This window comes from Leucopleurus acutus (assembly GCF_964270905.1).
Source record: "Leucopleurus acutus genome assembly, chromosome: 3".
Lineage (NCBI taxonomy): Eukaryota > Metazoa > Chordata > Mammalia > Artiodactyla > Delphinidae > Leucopleurus > Leucopleurus acutus.
In genome coordinates, this window is record NC_139145.1 from 70,520,615 (window position 1) to 70,545,235 (window position 24,621).

General features: G+C 40.4%; 1 protein-coding gene across 1 annotated transcript in view; it reads right to left on the bottom strand.

Annotated features, from left to right (window-relative positions):
* The window catches only part of CCDC192 (coiled-coil domain containing 192), a gene marked incomplete at its 5' end in the record, with an annotated part of 196,370 nt that overhangs the window by 60,473 nt on the left and 111,276 nt on the right, over positions 1 to 24,621 (bottom strand). The window contains one exon of the mRNA XM_082835232.1: positions 6,270 to 6,402. Within this exon, the coding sequence (XP_082691358.1) occupies positions 6,270 to 6,402 (133 nt within the window). The remainder of the gene's footprint in view (positions 1 to 6,269; positions 6,403 to 24,621) is intronic.

A 24,621-nucleotide genomic window follows, 5' to 3' on the forward strand; every position in this document is an offset into this window, starting at 1 on the left:
CACAAGCCTTTTCCTAGGTTAAGTAGGAAAGGGACACTGATTGACAGTCCCCCTGGACTGCAGAGAGCAGGAGAGGCATAGTTCCCCAAAGGAAAACCATGTTTCTGTTACTAAAAGAAGGGGGAAGTAGTTCTGAGCAGGCAGAAACTGATGTTCACCAAAGATTGATAAGCCAGGGCAGCCAGGGGACCTTTCCTGATCTGTGCCTGCAATAGCTCAACTGGGGCCAATAGGCAAAGAAGAGCCAAATGAACAGTCCGGAAACCCTGCTCGGCCTCACTGCCAGCCTTAGCAGCTCAGACATTTCTGTTTAAACCAGTTTCATTTTGGTTTCTGTCACTTGCAACCAACAAAGTCCTGAGTGACGACTAGTTTTTATGTGAGTTATTTTTAGGCCTAGAGGCCTCTGGAATGTCCTTTTGAAATTAAGAACCACCCTCAATTTGTACATATTGAATAAGTAACATTTCTTGGGATCTCCTTGCAATAAGTCCCTAAGTTTTTCAGGGACTCCTGGAGGAGTTGTTTATCCTTGAGGGAACTTCTGAAATCAGTGAGAAGACTTTGCCTTTGGGGTTCTATTCCAGGAAACAGCTCTATTTCAGGAAGACTTCAGTGGACAAAGGAAGAGGCAACCTGACGGGTAATCTCTGAATAAGACTAGGGATTATAAAGATAAATGTAAACTATTTCTATGAGGTAAATACTAAAACTCCTTAGGAACTTGTTATACTTAAAAAGCACACCTTGAAGTTATTATTCCTACATTCTCTCATTTTTCCTAATTTTCATTCCTGGTGTTTATTGGCCTAAATATAAAATATCCCACTGTGGAACAGTTTCTGTATCTAAGGATTCAGTAGGAGTGCCTAAAAGAAAACTCTTTTCTGCAAATGTAAGGATAATTATGTGGGTGGGAAAATCTCCACCTTTTGTTTCCCTGAGTTCTTGTCACTTTCCATCAAGGCAGTAACACAGTTGGCAGCAATAGGAAAGTGCAGGCTGCCTGTTTGTGCTTTGATCAAATGTCACACTGAGCTTCACGCAATCTGATGCCATGGGTGGTGAGCAGTGCTTTTGACAAAGTCCCAGCAGTTGAAACAGTGAGATCCCAGGGCCCTCCTTGTTACTTTCTTAGAAAACTCTAGGTAGACAGGTTAAAAAAAAAAAAAAAAAATCTGTGTTCAATGGCAAAAGAAGGTTGTACGCAGAACTATTGGTCAAGAAATTGGTTCCTACTTTGAGGAATAGCAGCCTTTCCAAGAGCTGTGCTGAGAGACAGTAGGAGAGGATGGCATTGTTTAAAAGACTAGACACACATGGACAACTATTCAAGACTAGCCTTACTCCAATAAATATTGACATGACCGCTCTCTAAAAGCTTGGAATCCTACCAAGGCAAGATTTTATTTAGGCCCAAAGCATTCTCATTAAAATACACTTGACAGGGTGTTACATCTTTGTGAGGATTATTTTAATCACTGTTTTTTTTTTTCTAACTGAGAGAAAATTCACATAACATAAAATTCACCATGTTAACCATTTTAAAGTGTGCAATTCAGTGGTCTTACTGTATTGACAATGTCTGTGCAAGTGTTGCCACTATCTTATTCCAGAACATTTTTATCCCCCTCAAATCCCTGTTTTCTTAACATCTAGTTGCAGTAGTAGTTTTGATCCCAAGGACGTTTGCAGGAGGAGAATAAAAAGAGGGAGAGAAGGTTTGGGCTGAGTGCCTGGGGATGGACATGATGATAAAAAGATACTCTTTAGAATGCTAGTTAGAGTTGGCTCTGGGGTTTTGGCAAAGAGGTATATCTCCTGACTTTCATAATTGTGTAGGACAGCAAGTATGATTCTTAAAATTAATGGGATAGTGTTTAAAAATAATTTTGTGTCACTGAAAAGTCAATCCTATTACAAGCCTCCCTCGAAAGTGTGTTTGGCTCTATTCAGACCATGAGCCCTGGGTAATGCCCAGGGATGTACCTGTACTACCTGGGAGAGTCTTCTTAATGAGAGTAAAACCAAGAGATGACTTAAAGTTGATACGGCTTTCAGTGGGACAATGGGAACTTGCCTGTGGGAATTAGATATATGTTATTTGATATACCAGCTGTGCATATTAAGAGAAAAGAACTGAAAGGAAAATAAAATCCAGAAGAGTGCATTCCTTTTAGTATGCTAGCTTGAAGTCTGTAAACCAGGTCCCGGACGTTCTGGTCAAAGATACAAGCTTTCATCTTAGCAGGTGACTTGATGCTTATGTGCCAACAACAGGACTTAGTCACCAAGGTCCTTTACAAAGTAACTTTGTGCTCCAAAACCAAAGGGAGCAGAGATGGTTTGGAAATCTAACCGTAGGTTCCTGCCTACTAATGTTTACCAAAAGGTGGACTCAAGCTTTGAACGGGTATAATAGGCGTTTCACTGAATTCTGTGAGTGAATTAAACTGTGAGCACTTCAGATGCAGGTTGTGGAGATGAGGCAAGGAATATGCCCTGGGCTGTGATTATCTGTACAAAGTAAAATCAGCAAACAAGGATAGGCTGTAAGTAAGTTTCCTGCAGTGCCAGTTTTATAATAAAGGTGTTGTGCTTTTTGTTTGAACTTGCCATTGACTAAAATCATTTATTTCCTCGGAGGTAATTTAAGTACATAGCCAGCGAAATAGTTTTTCTGTGTTTACGTGTTAAAAAAAAATTTGGTAGCTCACTGTTTCATCAATTTGAACATGCTTAAAAGTATTCCTAGTATTCCAGGACGTTCCTCTGATCAGAGGTTGAATGGCAACCTTATAAATAGTCTTACTTAGAAAATGAACCAAACAGGGAAAAATTGTGCACATTTGCATAAAAAGAAATTCTAATTTATTTGCATCCATCTCTTTAATCTGCTTGTTATAACTATAGGCACTGGTTTGTAACTTAGCAGAGAAGTAGCTTCATGTTAATCCAGATAGCATGTCAATTAGAATCAACACTTTTTCCCCTCTTGCATTTTCAATTGTTACAATAAGATCAGCTTTCAGAGTAGACGACCACGATGTCCCTTGATGGAGGCTGGAAGGGGTCTCCTTTCCCAAAGTGGTTCACTCTCCATCTACTGTGGGGTCAGAAGTTATACTGCTGGACATTTATTTCTTGGATCATGAAGGTCTTTTGTTCATCAAGAAGAATCTACTTAAAAAGTGCAAATACACATGGATGGGTGACTCATTAAGCATTTTATTATATTTTCACTTGATTACCAGCTGAAAGTGGATCGGGCATATTGATTTTGTGCCTCACTCTTTCTTTCCTGCAATGGGCTATCCCTTCCTTTAAGGACGTATTCTTCTCCCAGTCCAGCTCTGTGCTTCTGGGAGCCGCTATTCACAACATCCTCCTTTCCCCCTCTTATTTCCCTGTGCCCCTCCGCCCGGCGGCTGGTGCAGACCAGGCTTGTCCAACCATACTTCCCCACCCCTGGCTACAAAGATTGATTCATGGCCCTGGATGAGTACCCAACCCAAACCAGGACAGAGTATTTTCTTGTACTTTTTCTAACTGGAGCTGGTGGAAAAATGCTTTTTTTCCTCTCTGGAGGAGAGATAAGGAGGGCAGCCCTTAATTAATTGTGGCCATGTGTCCAGACTCTCCTGACATCCCACTTGAGGGAATGAAAGTCTCAATGCAGAGAGAAGCAGAGTGGAGAGACACAGGTGCCCTGATGGGATCTGAGACCCTGAATCTATGGGACTCTAAGGCTGATGGCATGCACTTTCTTAGTTTGTTTACGCTTGTGCCAATAAATCACCCTTTCTCCTTAAGCTATTATAACTGGGGGCATCTGCCATTCACAAACAGATGTCTAAAAACCAAAAACAAGCATTTTATAAAAGGACACAGGACTAACTAGGGAAGGAGTGGTATTCTGGTCAAGGACTATGTGTGGGAGCTGGGTCAACCCTAATTGTCCAGCGGTTAAATGCGATTCATTGTGTGTTAAAGTTACCTACATCTTTTCAGACTTTACTTTCAAATCAATTGAGAGGTAGGGCAAGGTGACCAAAGTCTCTGAGAATGAGAGCTCATATTACTCTGGGGCCACAACGGCCTTGACAATCTCCTGGGTTATTGAATGCAGGGTGAGGCTGCGTGAGACCCATGGGAGAGTAAGATTGTGCAAATATTTGGTTTAAGACCTTCCTGCTGTATGTCAGTTCACTGACTCAGGTTCTCCACCAAATAAAAGAAGCAACACATGGGTTGAAAAGGGAGTCCCTGCTTTCATCCATAATTGACCTTGGAGTACTTGACTTTATTTAAATTTATATCTGTTCATAATACATTAGGGGTTTTGTTTTGTTTTGTTTTTTCCTGTACAGGTAGTTTTTTTCCCTTTTAAACAGAAATATAGAGAAAAAAATGGACAAAGAAGCAAAGGTGGGATTTAATGTTTTCTAACCTCCCTCCACAACCATTAGAGTCCTCGTGCCTCAGTACTATTTTAATTTTGACCCATCAAACTCTCAAAGGGACAAAATCATCATTAGATAGCAAATGATATTATTTTTGTCAAAAATGAGAGTAATGAGGGCTTCCCTGGTGGCGCAGTGGTTGAGGATCCGCCTGCTGATGCAGGGGACACGGGTTTGTGCCCCGGTCCGGGAGGATCCCGCATGCTGTGGAGCGGCTGGGCCCGTGGGCCATGGCCGCTGGGCCTGCGCGTCTGGAGCCTGTGCTCCGCAACGGGAGAGGCCACAGCAGTGAGAGGCCTGCGTACCGCAAAAAAAAAAAAAAAAAAAAAAAGAGAGAGAGTAATGAGAAGTAGATACCTTGCAATAAAATCTTTTTTTCCACTAGATTCAAAATACAGTTGAGAAGTTGAAAGCTTCTCTCAGGTGAGCTGGAGAACTTTCTCCAATGTGCTGTACAATCATCATCAGCTTCTTCTTATGCAACCAGTTTGAAATATGGCCATGATGCCTTAGAATAAAGACCTTTAAATGCATAATATTCTCTATTGGATTTTATTTTTAGGTTTCAAGGTGGTGAAAGCAAATTAAACTGTCTTTATGTTGTTCTGCGGAAAGAGAAGAGGCTGCGTTTCAAAGTGATGGTGTTACATGCCATTTCAATCTCGGGGAAGTGCTATTCAAAATTGAAAATTAAAACCAAACTCATATTAAACAGTTTCCCATGTGGGCAGGATGCTGGGAGTGTCTCACTTTCTGCAGCCACCACGTCACCTACCTTCTCCTCCTCCACTATTTCCACATTCCTCCTCTTTTTTCATAATTACTTATGAGTAATAAAGGAAGCAGGAGTAAGAACAATTGCATGTTCCTGGCTTTACAAGAGTGCTGCACATCAAAGGAAAACATTCATCCCAAGGAATCATAGTTTTGCAAGAGTTTCACCCGGTAGAATGAGGTTTGCTATCGCTTCCGCAGAGCAGAGAAATAGCCTCACTGCACCAGAGCTGCGCAGGCGCCCTGGGGTGATTGCCCAGGTTGCCACACATGTCTGTCCTGGGGCAAGGTAATAATCCACATCTCTAAGCCTGTGCTTATTCTTGTGGAATCCGTAAATGTACTTGCTTCGGAGGTTATTCTGAGAATTAAACGCACATGAAATACTGAGCAAAATGCCTGCCATGTAGTATTAAATGTGAACTCATATTATTGCTGATGATGACAGTCCGAGGGGTTTTCTCCCCCAGGTTTGTAATCATCTCTGAGAGAAAACTTTTTAAAAAATCCAAACCAGAGTGGCTATTTTTCTGAACCACCCAGATTTCATTCCCAACCAGGCTCCCCTGTTTGTTTCTAGCTCGTTTGCCTATTGTTAAAACACAAATTTCTTTCCTTCCCCATGCCCGTCTTAGTCAGTCTATTGGCCCGTCTACACTTTTAGACAAGCCCCTCTCCTTGCCCCACTTCAGAGCCCCATCCCTGGGGGCCTGAGGTCTCCTCCTTGGGCCCTGCTCTTCCCTCACGGCCACCCAGCAAGACACTTATCAGACCTGTTTCAGTCCCCTCTTCAGTCTCAGAGACTCTTCTTTAAGGAACCGCTTATTCATCCCCTGCCTCTCACACGGTGAAATCACACCCAGCTTGGAGTTAGGAGTTTGCGTGCTGTCTCTAATCATGCAGAATGGAGATCGGGCCAGACCAGCACACTGCCTGGCACTGTGGCCTTGCTTTCTGCTTTGTTGCCAGAAAAGCTATATGCATCACCTAGGACCAAGGGCCAGTGTGTGACTGTCACATGGTAATACTGACCTCTAGGGGCTGGCTTTCCTTCACGTAGAGTCTTTATCTTCTCATTGAGTTCCAGGACTGTGATGGCAGCCTCTTGCTTAGCTGTTGCCAAATCAGTTTGTAGCTTTTTCAGTTTCCTTTTGTGCTTTAGTTTCTTAAAAAAATAAGAGTTTCCGTCACTAGAGACACATGCATCAAAGGAATAAAAAGAACTAATGATGTCTGAACAAACAGGGCCTTTGAAAGCCGGCTTAGATGAAATGCTCCCTGTTCATCTAGACTGAGTCCTGTCTGAGGTACATGTGCTCCTGTCAGAGACCTGGAATCACCAACAATAAAAGCCTACTCTCTGCATCATAGTATCGTTCACCCTATTGAATGGTTTTTATCTGGATCTGAGCCTTGTGTTTTGGCTGCTTATATAGAGAGGCAATTAGAAAAGAACTCTAGCTGGCAGTCTGCATTTTACCATGGAAGTGCCCAAACCTGAAAACATCTGATTTTTTTTCCAGTCTGTACGTAGACTCACATGAAATAATCACCGCCTTGATTCTGCCCTAACACCATAACGGTTTGCATTCAAATAAACTCTAAAACATGTGATGCTACCATGAAATGCTGATGTTTATAAATATTTACTATGGTATCTATTTAGAGAATTCGAGAAAGTGGTCAGTGGTAAGAGGGTTTTCAAGCAATTGAAATAGCAAGGACAGGAATTCCTTGCTATAAAATAATCTGATTTATGACATCGAGACCTTTGAAGGAACTACATTAAGAAGTTGTTACGTAACCAAAGGATTCCCATTGAAACTATATGACTAGAAGGCTCCATTTATGGTTCTCACGATGGATTTGATTTATCAAACTTGGATTTCTCTGCAACTACAGAGAAGCTGTCTGTTGTGAAAAGTGCTGCGTTTGCATTTTTGTGTTGCTGCCTTTCCACTGAAGAGCTCACCTTGCCAAGTCTTTGTGGGCTGGTAATTAGGAAGCCCAGAAAATAAACGACTAACATTTCTTGACATAAATCTTGAGATAAGGAAAGGAATAGTTTTTGCTCACCAGGGAAGATGGTGTTCCCTGATCTTTAAAAAGAGTACACTCAGGTAGCAGGGAATCACTCCCTGTTTTGAGAGTAAAGCCAATAAAATCAGTTTATCAAAGATGGGATTAGATAGTCACAGACCTCTCATTTTAACGACAGCAAGACAGGACTTCATGAAAGCTTAATTAATGGCATATGCCCGGATAAAAGAAAATGCATTATTCAAAGGAGAATGGTGGTCATGGAACTTCATTAAAGAGCATCAGAGGGGTGGAAGTGGGCAGAATTTACTCAGCCCGTCCAGGTGAGAGGCGCCCTGAGCCACAGACGTTCCGCTAGAGGGGCAGTTAACATTCATGTGCTCATTTTATCATTGTACTAATTATGAAGCACCCCTTTGGTGTTAGACACCGTGCTGGCCAGCTGTTAAAACAGTGCTGATAAGATCTCTGCTCCATGTCACTAAGACCTTCTTACTCACTGTCTTTCTCTGTGTCTCTGTTCACCTAAACCCTTCACAATTTGGCCTGTCATGCAGCTTCGTTCAGGGAGAGACTGAGCTGATGAAGAGATGCAGGTGCCTAAGTATTTGGTAGCTGTGTTTCTGACAGTAAATTAAATTGTCTTGCTAATCTGTACTTCTCTCTCTTGTAAATTGGTTTGCATTAGCTTGTTCATGCAGACCTCATCTATCCCAGGTCTATGGCGATCATACCCGTGAGGGGCCTTTCCTGATGCTGCTTCAAGACGGCTCCATGCTCAGATTTTTCACACTTTGCTTTTACCACTCAGGACATTGGGGATGGAAAGTGGGAGGAAGGATGTAGAAACGAAAATTGAGAAAGTGGAGGGAACGAGGGAAAGGATGGCAAGAGGGATTCAGAACAGAGTGCTAATGAAAAGTCTCAAAAAAGGACTGATAATGATATACAGGCTGAAGTGTCAGGGATCTGGGTACTGATGAGCACGATTTACACTGAAACGTGTAGGAAGGTAAGACGGGTTGATGGATGGATAGAGAAACTGATAGATACGTGATAAAGTGAAGATAGCAAAGTGTCAGTTGTAGTGTCTAGCTATGAAGGATATAGGTGTTTACTATAAAATTATGTCAACTTTTCTGTATGTGGAATTTTACATGATAAAATTTTGGGAGGAGAAAGAACTAAGGATTTAGTTTCCTTACATTGCCCCTCCCTTAATTCTTAATAGACGGTATTCAAATTCTGAAAACGTGTCACATCTATTCGTATGCAGGTAAATATTCTTCCAGAAACTTTTCTCAGAGTAGACATTGATACTAAATAAAGCAAAAATAAATGCAAGTTGGTGAGAATTGCTGGCTGATCCCTAGGAGCTGGCATGGTGTCATTAAGTAAAACTCTTAACGAGCTACATTTCCATCCTGATGGGATGACTTAAGGGATAGTGCACAGGAACTCAGTGGAAAGATATAGCGCTCCTCGGTATCACTTAAAATTTTCAGCTTTTCAGTTAAAAAGACAACTCTTTTTTTTTTTTTACATCTTTATTGGATTATAATTGCTTTACAATGGTGTGTTAGTTTCTGCTTTATAACAAAGTGAATCAGTTATACATATACACATGTTCCCATATCTCTTCCCTCTTGCGAAAAAGACGACAACTCTTTTAAAAAATTCCCGTCTCCAGACCACCTTTTTGTCTTTCTCTTATTGTTTTTTGTCTCTTACTATTGTTATAATATTTGTCTATTTGCCTTATGATCTGAGAAAGAAGCTGAGGATATTTAGTTTGGAGAAGACAGTATATATGGGAGTTATGACAATTGACTTCAGCTATCTAAGGGGTACTCAAGAGGAGAGGACGTTGAGTCAAACAGTATTGTTCCAGAGATAGCATGAGAAACAATGTGGAGGAAACACAAGGAGGCAGATTGTGGCACAGCATGAGAAAGCACCCTCCAGCAGTTAGAGCTTGAATCCATAACAAGATAGGATGAGGCAAAGACCTCCTGCTCTGGGCAGACTCGGGCCCAGCCTGCCTGGGTGGACATCTTCAGGCAGGCCCAGAGTAACCTCTGGGACCTGGGTCAAGAGGTAACTGGAGGTCTGGCTTACCCCCAACTCCTTCCACCCCTAGCCCTCCAGGGACACAGCACTTGCATGAATGGACACCTCAACCCTCATAGTCTCTAAGGTGGATACAGCTGTCAGAGATACTTTAGAGATAATTCTGGTATTTGTGAGATGTTGGCCAAGAAGGCCTGTGGGTCTCTCAGAATTCAAGAATAATGTGACTCAAAATGTATAAACTTTCTTATTCAGCTGTAAGAGAAAGGGGAGGGGAAATTTAAATTTAAAAAGTTGAATAAAGGACCTAGATTGGTTGCTTAAGATTTCTGTTTGGACTTTTTGGTTATTCAGATAAAGGTTAAAACAGTTTAACAGCATTGTCTTTTTTTCTTTTTTTAATTTTCTCCAGACAGAACTACTGTATGCTATTAATTCATAGCTTTAACCAAGTCCTTTGGGCATTTCTAAAAATTCCGTTTGCCAACATGTGTTTTATTAGTCATAGACATCAAATGATTTCAGTAACAATAATATTTTCCTTTGCTTTTTTGGCATTCTCTAGCCAGGCAACCCAAGTGTTGTACTTGAATCTAATGGAGTCTGTTATGGTCTCCCCAGTAAGCAGGAGCTCCCCACAGTGATTACTGAAAGGATAGGAAGGCTTTATAGCTTAGAGGTAAATTCCTATTACCTTGCTCTTTTCCTACTTCTCCTACAGGGTGGACAGAGGGAGGAAATCATGTATTTGTGCAGTGTTTTGAAAAGGAAATATTTATCCGTATCACATTGCTGAATAGCTTGCATTATACCAAGTCAGTGGGAATTAGGAATAATCAGGCAACTATTTATAGAAGAGTTTCAACACAGAGTTGCCAGCACTGTTTAAAATTTCTTGGTCTTTCTACACACTTTGAATCATGGCCTCGGATTCTAAAGCTGGGCTTTGTCAATTATTGGCCGTGAGAAATTAGGCCAGACGCATGACATCTTCAGGCTCTAGATCCCATTTCAAAGAGTTGGTGGGGATTAAATGACATAACACATAAATGACAGTACCCAATGCTATGTTTGCAATGTAGTGGGTATGTCTTTCTGGTTTTTGTCATTATTCCTTGAAACACGTCAGGGAAACTCTAAACTGGCCACTAAAACACTAAAGTATCTTCTCTACAGATGACTCTGTCACACTTTACAAAAAATAAAATTTATACTTCATTGAAAGCAAAATTTTGTCTTTTCTTTCTTCTTTTCCTCCTCCTTTTTCTTCTTCTAAATTACGTTTTCTGCCTGATTGCATTGATCTCCTCCTTACTTTGTATGGGTAGACAAAACTTAATGTCCTGAAACAGACATGCAAATAGCCTTGATCCAATCTCCTGCCAGAGCTGGCCCGACGCCTAGGCAAAGTAGGTGGCTGCCTTCCTGGAATGATATGAGGAGTGCTCTAAGGCCCTGCCTCTTGCTTCCTGTGGAATCTCTGTCTTGGGCCTGCCAGAGCACAGCTTCTTCCCATTTTGTCTGAAATCTACCCCATCCAGCCCACCGTCATTCCCTTAGAGAGCATACATAACAGGTAGGTTTTGTCTCCAGAGGACTGCTGATAAAATGCTCACTACCAAGGACATATAAGAGAATGGTTTGAATACAGAAGGTATAGCTAGTTTTCTCCTTTCACTTCTCTTCTAACAACCCATCATTAATAATGAAACTATTAAAAGTGAGAGCAGCATTTGGATAAAACTTGGCTTAAACAATCAGTTTCACATCTGTTGTTTTGTTTTATGTTTATACTGCCTCAGGTGAATATTTTAAAAGCCCAGGGATGATGAATATGTTCCATGGATGTTTCTTAGTGCTCTATGGCAAGCCTTTGATGTGGGGATCCCTTCACAGGTTGCACCTGTGGCTTCATCATCCTTAACCTGCACTCCCAATAGCCGCTGCTCATTGATGAAACCTAATTGTCATCTACGTTAGCGTCTCTATTTTGCAGAGGAGAGAGCTGAGGTCCCAGAGAGCTTGAGTAGATCTAATCATGGCGTCTAGTAAGGAAGTAGCTAAATTGACTTGAATCCAGGTCTTTCGATTCCAGATGCTGATTTTTATTTTCAATGGTAACATGAGGCTTCATTAATCAATAGCACCATTACTTTGTTAGGTTCGTAAAGGTAACCTTGGATAGTTACAGAGTGAGTACAAGTAGAAAGTCAGTATAACAGAGTTGATGATAAAAGAGTAGTATTGAAGTGTGATGGCAAGGCCTTTATAGCATGGGTTGTGATAGGCAGGCAGCCTTCCCTTATAGCCCACTTTTAACAGGGATTACTGGACTCAGGTCATTCTATATGATACATATGAGGGTTACACTTGATAGAAAGAAGAATTTTTAGGTAATTGAGATCCTGCTAACTTCAAAAAAATAAGCTGCACCAATATCTACCGGCCAACTTGCTTTCATATAGCATCAGAATATCTGTACTGAAACAAATCCATTTCTGAGATAATGGGTACCGCTTGTACGTTCTTTATGTGAGTGTAACCCTGCCTCAATATTCTTACCCAGTAAACATTAATCGGGCTGACAACCGAGATTTTTTTTTTAACTTCTTTATTGGAGTATAATTGCTTTACAATGGTTGCAGCCGAGATTTTTGAGAAAGAACCTACAGTGCAATAAATAGGTTTTTCTATTATTCGCTGAGCACAGCACAGAACAAAATAGAGTGTTCAATAGGTCTTGTGAAAAGAAAACGTAGCCAGTGTTTGCTAAAGCCAAATCTACTTTTTGGGCTTACCATCTCAAATCACACCCTGAGAATGGCGGGAGAAGTGCACCTAAGTCACACACCTAACAGAGCCTGCTAGGAAGCCTGTTTTTCAGTCCAACCCTCTCTGGCGACAGAGAAAGCCCAAAGGGCCAAAGATGTATGTGAAGCAATTTCAGCTTCTCGGCCCCACCTCTACAGGTGTGGGTAACATAGGCAAACATCCGTAATGGAAGAGCACAGAAATCAGAGGACAGAATATACAGGTGGTGAAAAAGAATTCCTGTATCTGCCTTATGACAGCGCTACCCATCTCCTCCAACATGATTATGAAAATAATGAAGAGCTTTTTCTCTGCAATGACTTTATTACTGGGCAGATACTTGTTTTGTTTTTCTGTGCTCAGCACTCCTTTGGAACTTGGCTAAGGCTGCCTTCTGGGGAAAAATTTGTAGCTATTGGCCATCTGTGTCTTATCTTGAATCATAAAGCACAAGCATGTGTTCGAGGACTGAAAAATTAAGATCCTGAAGCACCAAGTTGCTTAACTCACCTTGAAGGGTTTTTCTGTGTGATAAAGAACCTAATTAAGTTAACCTTCCCAAGAAATAGCCCTCTCCTTCAGAAACACCGCTCTTCCCTAAGAGCAGTGAAATTATAGGGGATATAGGCTTAGTGAGGACAGGAGCTGGTCTCAAAACAGCTTAACAAATCATAAGGAAATCTAAGTAGAAGAGATGAAAATTATCATAGGAGAAATGATTCTCATAGAGCATGAAATAGCTTTGTACAGTGTTTAAGAGAGAAAGCAGCAAAGTAGGAAGTTCTCTGTGATGTGTATTACTTTCCCATGAGAGACAATGTTTTTAAAAAACTGCTGCTTTCTTAATGCAAAATTGAAACAATTTTACAGCAGAAATTTTTAAGTTTAAGGTGAAATGGATCTGATCTCATATAAAAATGTTTATGATGTTAAAAGTAAGAGACTGAGTGTATGGGTGAATGTTTTGTAAATTGCTTAGTGGCATTGTATTAGTTAATACTGATAGTGATATTATTATTTTAGGATATTTATTCTTTATAAGTAGGACTTCTGAGATGTTGGTTCTTGGCAATGAATTATTGAGCAAAGGGCTTTACAGTGATATCTATTAGTCAAATATTCTCTAGGTGCAATTAAATGAGCAGTTTGTCCATTCTTTAATTTTTCAATTCCTTTAATCTGGTATATGTCTGGAAATAAAAATAATTTCATAAGAGGCAAGAATCTCAAGTTTCTCCCTAAAAAAATTTAAAGTTTCCAGTCAGGTTCATTGCAAGCCATGTTTGACAGTTAATTTGACTAAAGACATTTAAATGCATATGGAGAAATCACCAGGAATTAAAGCATCCAGCTTGACTCCTAGCTCAAGATGTGGTTTGTCTTTTTAACTCTTTTACTTGAAAGGGAGGATTCACTTGAATATTAAACTAATCTGACAATATAAATTCAAGTGAGGAGAATAAATTGCTGAAGCAGATGTTGGGAAGTGACAACAGAATCAACGATACATAGTTCACATACGCTGAGACCAACTACTTTTATCTAAAACCTCAGACAGTGTTTAACAGTTCAGTTATTATTGCTTCCTAAACACTCTTTTCTTGATTTTCCTCCTCTCAGTTTCTTCTCAGCTATCCACTGTAATAAATAGGAAGTCATGTTGTAAAAAAAGACTCAGAGGGGATATCAAGTGCCACTAAAACCGTGTCCTGGCCTTCAGTTAGAAAAATCGAATTCTTCAAAGATGCTACAGGAACAAAGCAAACAGTTGATATTCAAATCAATTACAAATATACAGTCTTGATGACTGTAGCTATAAGCCAATGATCAAAACTGAACTGCTTTAGGGTTCATTTGTCCAAGTGCTGCAAGGCAAGGTCACTTTGGGGGTCTCACTGCAAAGACATTTTGTAGTGCCCTCCCCAATTCTGTTCACATTCCTGATACCTTATGAATGTGTACTGATGATGCATGTGTGACAGATGACATTTTATCTAGTATTGGTGACACTGTAGTCTGTGTCCATTTAATAACAAGAAAACCATGTTTCCAATACTGCAACAAAAATTTTCTTTGCTTTTCTAAAACCTTTCAATCTGGTGATCATTCGCTTAGTCTCTCCCATAGGGCTTTCTTGCAGTTTCTGTTCTTGACCACTGGGGCAACCTGTACCGTAAACCTTTAAAGATGACCCAAGAAATAACAATGGTTTGCCACACCTGAAAACTTCCATACTAAAATGTGTCAGTCCTGCTCTGTGAAGGTGGCTGAACATTGGGGGAAACATTAAGCAACATTTACAACCTAAATTCAGTTCCACTCCTCATAATCCAGCTATGATTTTAGTTAAAATTTTTGGGTCTTTTGTGTCTGTGTGTCTGTGTGTGTGTCTGTGTGTGTCTGTGCGATTTAATCCAGAAAGCTTTTTTTTTTTTAACATCTTCATTGGAGTATAATTGCTTTACAATGGTGTGTTAGTTTCTGCTGTAAAACAAAGTGAATCAGCTATACTTATACATATATCCTCATAGCTCCTCCATCTTGTGTCTCCCTTCCACCCTCCTTATCCCAGGAGGGATAGCTGGCCACAAAGCACTGTTGGCCACAAAGCACTGAGCTGATCTCCCTGTACTATGCAGCTGATTCCCACTAGCTATCTATTTTACATTTGGTAGTGTATATATGTCCATGCCACTCTCTCACTCCATCCCAGCTTACATTTTCCCCTCCCTGTGTCCTCAAGTCCATTCTCTATGTCTGCGTCTTTATTCCTGTCCTGCCCCTAGGTTCCTCAGGACCATTTTTTTTTCTTTTTTAGATTCCATATATATGTGTTAGCATACGGTATTTGTTTTTCTCTTTCTGACTTACTTCACTCGGTAAGACGGTCTCTAGGTCCATCCACCTCACTACAAATAACTCAATTTCGTTTCTTTTTATGGCTGAGCAATATTCCATTGTATATATGTACCACATCTTCTTTATCCATTCATCTGTCGATGGACACTTAGGTTGCTGCCATGTCCTAGCTATTGTTAATAGAGCTGCAGTGAACATTGTGGTACATGACTCTTTTTGAATTATGGTATCTCACGGTATATGCCCAGTAGTGGGATCACTGGGTCGTATGGTAGTTCTATTTTTAGTTTTTTCAGGAACATCCATACTGTTCTCCATAGTGGCTGTATCAATTTACAAACCCACCAGCAGTGCAAGAGGGTTCCGTTTTCTCCGCACCCTCTCCAGCATTTACTGTTTGTAGATTTTTTGATGATGGCCAATTCTGACTGGTGTGAGGTGATAACTCATTGCAGTTTTGATTTGTATTTCTCTACTGATTGGTGACATTGAGCATCTTTTCATGTGTTTGTTGGCAATCAGTATATCTTCTTTGGAGAAATGTCTATTTAGGTCTTATGCCCATTTTTGAATTGGGTTGTTTTTTTTAAATATTGAACTGCATGAGCTGCTTGTATATTTTGGAGATTAATCCTTTGTCAGTTGCTTCATTTGCAAATATTTTCTCCCATTCTGAGGGTTGTCTTTTGGTCTTGTTTATGGTTTCCTTTGCTGTGCAAAAGCTTTTAGGTTTCATTAGGTGACATTGTTAATATTTGTTTTTATTTCCATTTCTCTAGGAGGTGGATCAAAAAGGATCTTGCTGTGATTTATGTCATAGAGTGTTCTGCCTATGTTTTCCTCTAAGAGTTTGATAGTGTCTGGCCTTACATTTAGGTCTTTAATCCATTTTGAGTTTATTTTTGTGTATGGTGTTAGGGAATGTTCTAATTTCATTCTTTTACATGTAGCTGTCCAGTTTTCCCAGCACCACTTATTGAACAGGCTGTCTTTTCTCCATTGAATATTCTTCCCTCCTTTTTCAAAGCTAAGGTGACCATAGTTGCATGGGTTTATCGCTGGGCTTTCTATCCTGTTCCATTGATCTATATTTCTGTTTTTGTGCCAGTACCATACTGTCTTGATTACTGTAACTTTGTAGTATAGTCTAAAGTCAGGGAGCCTGATTCCACCAGCTCCGTTTTTCTTTCTCAAGACTGCATGGGGTCTTGCAGGGGTCTTTGTGTTTCCATACAAATTGTGAAATTTTTTGTTTTAGTTCTGTGAAGAATGCCATTGGTAGTTTGATAGGGATTGCATTGAATCTGTAGATTGCTTTGGTACTCTAGTCATTTTCACAATGTTCATTCTTCCAATCCAAGAACACGGTATATCTCTCCATCCGTTTGTCTTGTCTTTAATTTCTTTCATCAGTGTTTTATAGTTTTCTGCATACAGGTCTTCTGTCTCCTTAGGTAGGTTTATTCCTAGATATTTTATTCTTTTTGTTGCAAGGGTAAATGGAAGTGTTTCCTTAATTTCTCTTTCAGATTTTTCATCATTAGTGTATAGGAATGCAAGAGATTTCTGTGCATTAATTTTGTATCCTGCTACTTTACCAAATGCATTGATTAGCTCTAGTAGTTTTCTGGTGGCATCTTTAGGATTCTGTATGTATAGTATCATGTCATCTGCGAGCAGTCACACTTTTCCTTCTTTTCTGATTTGGATTCTTTTATTTCTTTTTCTTCTCTGATTGCTGTGGCTAAAACTTCCAAAACTATGTTAAATAATAGTGGTGACAGTGCACAACCTTGTCCTTTTCCTCATCTTAGTGGAAGTGGTTTCAGTTTTTCACCATTGAGACCTATGATGGCTGTGGGTTTGTCATGTATGCCCTTTATTATGTTGAGGTAAGTTCCCTCTATGCCCACTTTCTGGAGGGTTTTTATCATAAATGGGTGTTGAATGTTGTCAAAAGCTTTTTCTGCATCTATTGAGATGATCATATGGTTTTTTTCCTTCGGTTTGTTAATATGGTTTATCACATTGATTGATTTGTGTATATGGAAGAATCCTTGTGTTCCTGGGATAAACCCCACTTGATCATGGTGTATGATCCTTTTAATGTGCTGTTGGATTCTGTTTGCTAGTATTTTGTTGAGGATTTTTGCATCTATGTTCATCATTGATAATGGCCTGTAGTTTTCTTTCTTTGTGACATCTTTTTCTGTTTTTGGTATCAGGGTGATGGTGGCCTCATAGAATGAGTTTTGGAGTGTTCCTCCTCTTCTATATTTTGGAAGAGTTTGAGAAGGATAGGAGTTAGCTCTTCTCTAAATGTTTGATAGAATTCACCTGTGAAGGCATCTGGTCCTGGCTTTTGTTTGTTGGAAGTTTTTTTTTTTTTTCATTGCGGTACGCGGGCCTCTCACTGCTGTGGCCTCTCCTGTTGTAGAGCACAGGTTCCAGACATGCAGGCTCAGTGGCCATGGCTCACAGGCCCAGCCACTCCACGGCATGTGCGATCTTCCCAGACCGGGGCACGAACTCATGTCCCCTGCATCGGCAGGCGGACTCTCAACCACTGCGCCACCAGGGAAGACCTTGTTGGAAGATTTTTAATCACAGTTTCAATTTCAGTGTTGGTGATTGGTCTGTTTATATTTTCTGTTTCTTCCTAGTTCAGTCTCGGAAGGTTGTGCTTTTCTAAGAATTTGTCCATTTCTTCCAGGTTGTTCATTTTATTGGCATTTAGTTGCTTGTAGTAATCTCTCATGATCCTTTGTATTTTTGCAGTGTCAGTTGTTACTTTCCTTTTTCATTTCTAAATCTATTGATTTGAGTCTTCTCCCTTTTTTTCTTGATGAGTCTGGCTAATGGTTTAACAATTTTGTTTATCTTCTCAAAGAACCAGGTTGCAGTTTTATCGATCTTTGCTATTGTTTCCTTCCTTTCTTTTTCATTTATTTCTGATCTGATCTTTATGATTTCTTTCCTTCTGCTAACTTTGGGTTTTATTAGTTCTTTCTTCACTAATTGCTTTAGGTGTAAATTTAGGTTATTTATTTGAGATTTTCTTGTTTCTCGGGGTAGGGTTGTATTGCTATAAACTTCCCTCTTAGAGCTGCTTTTGTTGCATCCCATAGGTTTTGGGTCATCATGCTTTCATTGTCATTTATTTCTAGGTAGTTTTTGACTTCCTTTCTGATTTCTTCAGTGATCGCTTGGTTATTTAGTAGTGTATTGTTTAGCCTCCATGTATTTGTATTTTTTACAGGTTTTTTCCTGTAATTACTTGATACGATTTCAATTTTCTTAAATTTACCAAGGCTTGATTTGTGACCCAAGATAGGATCTATCCTGGAGACTGTTCCCTGAGCACTTGTGAAGAAAGTGTATTCTGTTGTTTTTGGATGGAATATCCTATAAACATCAATTAAATCCATCTTGTTTAATGTGTCATTTAAAGCTTGCGTTTCCTTACTTATTTTCATGTTGGATGATCTGTCTATTGGTGAAAGTGGGGTGTTAAATTCCCCTATTATGATTGTGTTACTGTTGATTCCCCCTTTTATGGCTGTTAGCGTTTGCCTAATGTAGTGAGGTGCTTCTATGTTGGGTGCATAAATATTTACAATTGTTATATCTTCTTCTTGGAGTGATCCCTTGATCATTATGCAGTGTCCTTATTTGTCACTTATAATAGTCTTTATTTTAAAGTCTATTTTGTCTGATATGAGAATTACTACTCCAGTTTTCTTTTGGTTTCCTTTTGCATGGAATAGCTTTTTCCATCCCAGCAGTCTGTATGTGTCCGTAGGTCTGAAGTGGGTCTCTTGTATACAGCATATATACAGTCTTATTTTTTAATCCATTCAGCCAGTCTGTGTCTTTTGGTTGGAGCATTTAATCCATTTACGTTTTAGGTAATTATTGATGTGTATGTTCCTATTACCATTTTCTTAATTGTTTTGGGTTTGTTTTTGTATATCTTTTCCTTCTCTTGTGTTTCCTGGCTAGAGAATTTCCTTTATTATTTGCTATAAAGCTGGTTTGGTGGTGCTGACTTTTCTTAGCTTTTGCTTGTCTGTAAAGGTTTCAATTTCTCCATTGCATCTGAATGAGATCCTTGCTGGTAGAGTAATCTTGGTTGTAGGCTTTTCCTTTTCATCACTTTAAATAGTCCTGCCAGTCCCTTCTGACTTGCAGAGTTTCTGCTTTGAAATCAGCTGTTAACCTTATGGGGATTCCCTTGTTTGGTATTTGTTGCTTTTCCCTTGCTGCTTTTAATATTTTTTTCTTTGTATTTAATTTTTGATAGTTTGATTAATATGTGTCTTGGCGTGTTTCTCCTTGGATTTATCCTGTATGGGACTCTCTGTACTTTCTGGACTTGATTGACTATATCCTTTCCCATATTATGGAAGTTTTCAACTATAACCTCTTCATATATTTTCTCAGTCCCTTTCTTTTTCTCTTCTTCTTCTGGGACCCCTATAATTCGAGTGTTGGTGCATTTAATGTTGTCCCAGAAATCTCTGAAACTGTCCTCAATTCTTTTCATTCTCTTTTCTTTATTCTGCTCTGTGTTAGTTGTTTCCACTATTTTATCTTCCAGATCACTTATCCATTCTTCTGCCTCAGTTTTTCTGCTATTGATTCCTTCTAGAGAATTTTAAGTTTCATTTATGTGCTGTTCATCACTGTTTGTTTGCTCTTTAGTTCTCTAGGTCCTTGTTAAACGTTTCTTGTAATTTCTCCTTTCTATTTCCAAGATTTGGGGTCATCTTTACTGTCATTACTCTGAATTCTTTTTGAGGTAGACTGCCTATTTCCTCTTCACTTGTTTGGTCTGGTGGGTTTTTACCTTGCTCCTTCATCTGCTAAATATTTCTCTGTCTTCTCATTTTGCTTAACTTACTGTGTTTGGGGTCTCCTTTTCACAGGCTGCAGGTTCATAGTTCCCGTTGTTTTTGGTGTCTGCCCCCAGTGGCTAAGGTTTTTTCAGTGGGTGTGTAGGCTTCTTGGTGGAGGGGACTTGTGCCTGTGTTTTGGTGGATGAGGCTGGATCTTGTCTTTCTGGTGGCCAGGACCTTGTCCGGTGGTGTGTTTTGGGATGTCTGTGAACTTATGATTTTAGCTTCTCTGCTAATGGGTGGGGCTGTGTTCCTCTCTTGCTAGTTGTTTGGCTTAGGGTATCCAGCACTGGAGCTTGCTGGTCATTGAGTTGAGCTGCGTCTTAGCATTGAGATGGAGATCTCTGGGAGAGCTTTCGTTGTTTGATATTATGTGGGGCTGGGAGGTCTCTGGTGGACAAATGTCCTGAACTCAGCTCTACCAACTAAGAGGCTCCAGCCAGAGCCAGGCCAGAGCACCAAGACCCTGTCAGCCACATGGCTCAGAATAAAAGGGAGAACAAAAAAGAAAGAAGGTAAAGAATAAAATAAAATAAAGTTATTAAAATTAAAAAATATATTATTAAAACTAAAAAAGTAATGGAAAGAAAGAAAGAAGAGTGCAACCAAACCAATAAACAAATCCACCCATGATAACAAGTGCTAAAAATTATGAAAAACAAAAACAAAACCCAACAGACAGAACCCTAGGACAAATGGTAAAAGCACAGCTATACAGACAAAAGCACACAAAGAAGCATACACATACACACTCACAAAGAGAGAAAAAGGGGAAAAATATATATAAAACAAAGGAAGAGAGTAACCAAATCACTAGTCAAATCTACCAATGATAATAAGCTCTAAATACTAAACTATGATAAACATAAAACCAGAAAGAAATTAGATGCAGAAAGCAAACCCCAATTCTACAGTTGCTCCCAAAGTCCAACACCTCAATTTTGGGATGATTCGTTGTCTATTCAGGTATTCCACAGATGCAGGGTACATCAAGTTGATTGTGGAGATTTAATCCACAGCTCCTAACGCTGCTGGGAGAGATTTCGCTTTCTCCTCTTTGTTTGCACAGCTCCTGGGGTCCAGCTTTGGATTTGGCCCCGCCTCTGCATGTAGGTCGCCTGAGGGCATCTGTTCCTGCCTGGACAGGACGGGGTTAAAGTAGCAGCTGATTTGGGGGCTCTGGCTCACTCAGACCAGGGGGGCGGGGCGGAGGAGGGTGGGGTATAGAATGCGAGGTGAGCCTGAGGCAGCAGAGGCCAGTGTGACGTTGCAACAGCCTGAGGCATGCAGTGTGTTCTTCTGGGGAAGTTGTCCCTGGATCACGGGACCCTGGCAGTCATGGGCTGCACAGGCTCCTGGGAGGAGGGGTGTGGATAGTGACCTGTGCTTGTACACAGGCTTCTTGGTGGCTGCAGCAGCAGCCTTAGCATTTTCATGCCTGTCTCTTGTGTCTGCGCTAATAGCCACAGCTCGCGACCGTCTCTGGAGCTCGTTTAGGCAGTGCTCTGAATCCCCTCTCCTCGCGCACCCCAAAACAATGGTCTCTTGCCTCTTAGGCAGTTCCAGGTTTTTCCCGGACCCCCTCCCAGCTAGCTGTGGCGCACTAGCCCCCCTTCAGGCAGTGTTCACGCCGCCAACCCCACTCCTCTCCCTGGGATCCGACCTCCAAAGCCCAAGCCTCAGCTCTCACCCACCACCCACCCCGGCGGGTGAGCAGGCAAGCCTCTCAGGCTGGTGAGTGCTGGTTGGCACCGATCCTCTGTGCGGGAATCTCTCCGCTTTGCCCTCCGCACCCCTGTTGCTGCGCTCTCCTCCGTGCCTCCGAAGCTTCCCTGTCCCACCCAGCCCCCATGTGTGCCAGTGAAGGGGCTTCCTAGTGTGTGGAAACTTTTCCTCCTTCACAGCTCACTCCCAGAGGTGCAGGTCCCATCCGTACTCTTTTGTCTCTGCTTTTTTTTTTTTTCTTTTGCCCTACCCAGGAATGTGGGGAGTTTCTTGCCTTTTGGGAGGTCTGAGGTCTTCTGCCAGCGTTCAGTAGGTGTTCTGTAGGAGTTGTTCCACATGTAGATGTATTTTTGATGTGTTTGTGGGGAGGAAGGTGATATCCATGTCTTACGCCACCACCATCTTGAAGGTACCCCCCAGTTATTTGGTCTTGTCCTCCACTATTTAGAGAAGCTGTCTTGTTTATGTCATGAAGCCACATTTCACAGGTGGTGAGATAAGGATATTTGGATTATGTGTAGTTACTTTCAATAGTCCTTAGAACAAAAGTTTAATTTCAGAATCTGTTGCTGTATATGAATCGACTTTTGTGCATTCAAGATGATGTTGCAAAGGTATAACCCCACTGAAAGAGGCATTGTGAATAGTATGCAAAGAATCAAGGGTTGTGGGGGAGGGAAGGTGTGACAATCATTGGAACTTTTGCTATGTAGATATTTGCAAGTTTCAGATTGCATATTTCAACAAGTCTAGACAAATGTCTTTGTTTTAAGACAAGTCACCAGATATGGATTTTTCCTTGGTTTTATGGACTCAAGAGTCTGTCTCTCTTATTTCCCTCTCTTGCAAGGTGTTTTCTCTAATTCCGTTAAGAAAGCTAGCAGTGAAAAGATAGCATATGAATCTAAACTTCCAAACAGGAGTCTTTAAGTAGATCTCAAAGTGCTGTCTGGTAGACCTCTAAGCCTGTTCCCATCAACACACCTTTGTTTCTGAGATGGGCGAGGATAATTCATAGGGAGGGGAACAGGTGTACTGGGCTTAAAGCTACTTGCCTCATCTCTCCCTGTTGACTTCTGGTGTCACACTCTCCAGAGTCTGAGACTGACTGTAAGATTTAGGGATAATCAGATGTGTTGTTCATCAGGAACAAGTTGAAGATTTCTCAAGTTAGACAAATGGTGAGTTTTCTGTTCTGGTCCTGACCTAGAAAACCCACAGGAGAAATATTTGATCAATGCTTCTTTAGATTTGAACTTCCAGGTCATCCTTAGTAATAGGGGGAACAACACTGACTTGACAGGAGACCACCCAGATCTGGACATGTCATCTCCCCAGAAATACATACTTGGGACACCCTGGACTGAATCTAATCCCCTCTAGATAAGAATGAGGCTGACTCAATGCCAGCCAAGCCTTTATGAAACTAAAGTTTAGGAGACGCACAACAAGTAAATACTTTTTAACTATCTAAAAGAATGGATAGATGAATAATATGCTCCCGAATTTTGTTGAAATATCATGTGTTGAAGTTAAAGCTGACAGCTACTTTCTCTAATTTCAATTCTATAGTGCCTTATCTAAACTGACAATATCAGTTACTGAGTCACAAATGCACTAGGCTTTTCAACTGAAGACAACTTTTTTCTTTTTAATTGTCATAAAAAGCACGTGGCATAAAATTTATTATCGCAACCATTTCTAAGTATACAGTTCAGTAGTGCTAAATATATGCACATTGTTGTGCAACTAATCTCCAGAACTGTTTTATTTTGCAGAACTGAGACTCTTATACCCATTATATAAGAACTCACCATTTCCCCCTCCTACTTTCTGTTTCTATGAATTTGACTACTCTCATACCTCACATAAGTGGAATTATACAGTATTTGTCTTTTTCTTATAGGCTTGTTTCACTTAGCGTAGTGTCCTCAGGTTTCATCCATGTTGTAGCATGTGTCAGAATTTCCTTCCTGTTAAAGGCTGAGTAGTATTCCATTGAATGTATGTATCAGATTTTGTTTGTCCATTCAACCACTGAAGGACACATGTTGCTTGTACCTCTTGTCTTTGTGTTGAAGACATTTCTTGCAGTAGCGATCATAGTAGTACGGTAATCACTTGTCTTTCCTAGATGAACTGAAACTTTTAATTACAAATTGCATTTTCATTTACTAAAAGTGTTTACTTTTTGTTTTTGTTGTCAACCAGGAACATTGGTCCCAAATTGGGAAGTCATTTAGAAGCCATCTCAGATATTATTAAATGATTTTGGTAAGATTTCTATCAAAGATTTCTAAATCAGGCATTTATTTTATGTCTGACTTAGGGCCTTCCTCCTTTTTAATAAAGGAAAGTCCAATGATACTGTCAATATGACTTACAACTCTTTTGTTAGGAAATGTAAAACCCCACTGACAAACGGGCCTGGGATCATCAGGCAGATATAACTCAAGAATGCAGTAGCCTAAGAAATAGGTAAATTTTGATAGATATTTAGTGGTTGTTAGAAAAGCAGCACAGAGGAGCAGATGATTATCAGACAAGCTAATTCAACGATGAACCTTTCTTTTTCAACTGCCCTTTCAAAAAGGGGCTGTTAAGGCTTCCCCTCCTGCTCTATACGTCAACCGACATCTGCGTATCAGAGCCATCTGAGGAGTTTTGAAAAGAAATACATCGGCTCAAGCTTCTCTCTACTTCTACTCAATCAGAATTGGAAAGAGTTTGGGTATGGGGTTGATAATCTGGTTTTTAAGCTTTCTGGTTGGTTCTGATATGCATATCTGTATAGGTTGACTGGAGGAGTACCTATAGACAAGAGCCAAGTGCTGACCACAAAGGCAGTGTGAGTATCCTGTGGACATTTGTGTGCTCATATATCCGAGGGCAGGCAGGAATGTGAGTTGGGGAATTGGGAGAGCAGCAATCACAGTAAGCTACAGATGGGGAGGTTTCCATGGGGGCTTGGTCCACAAAAC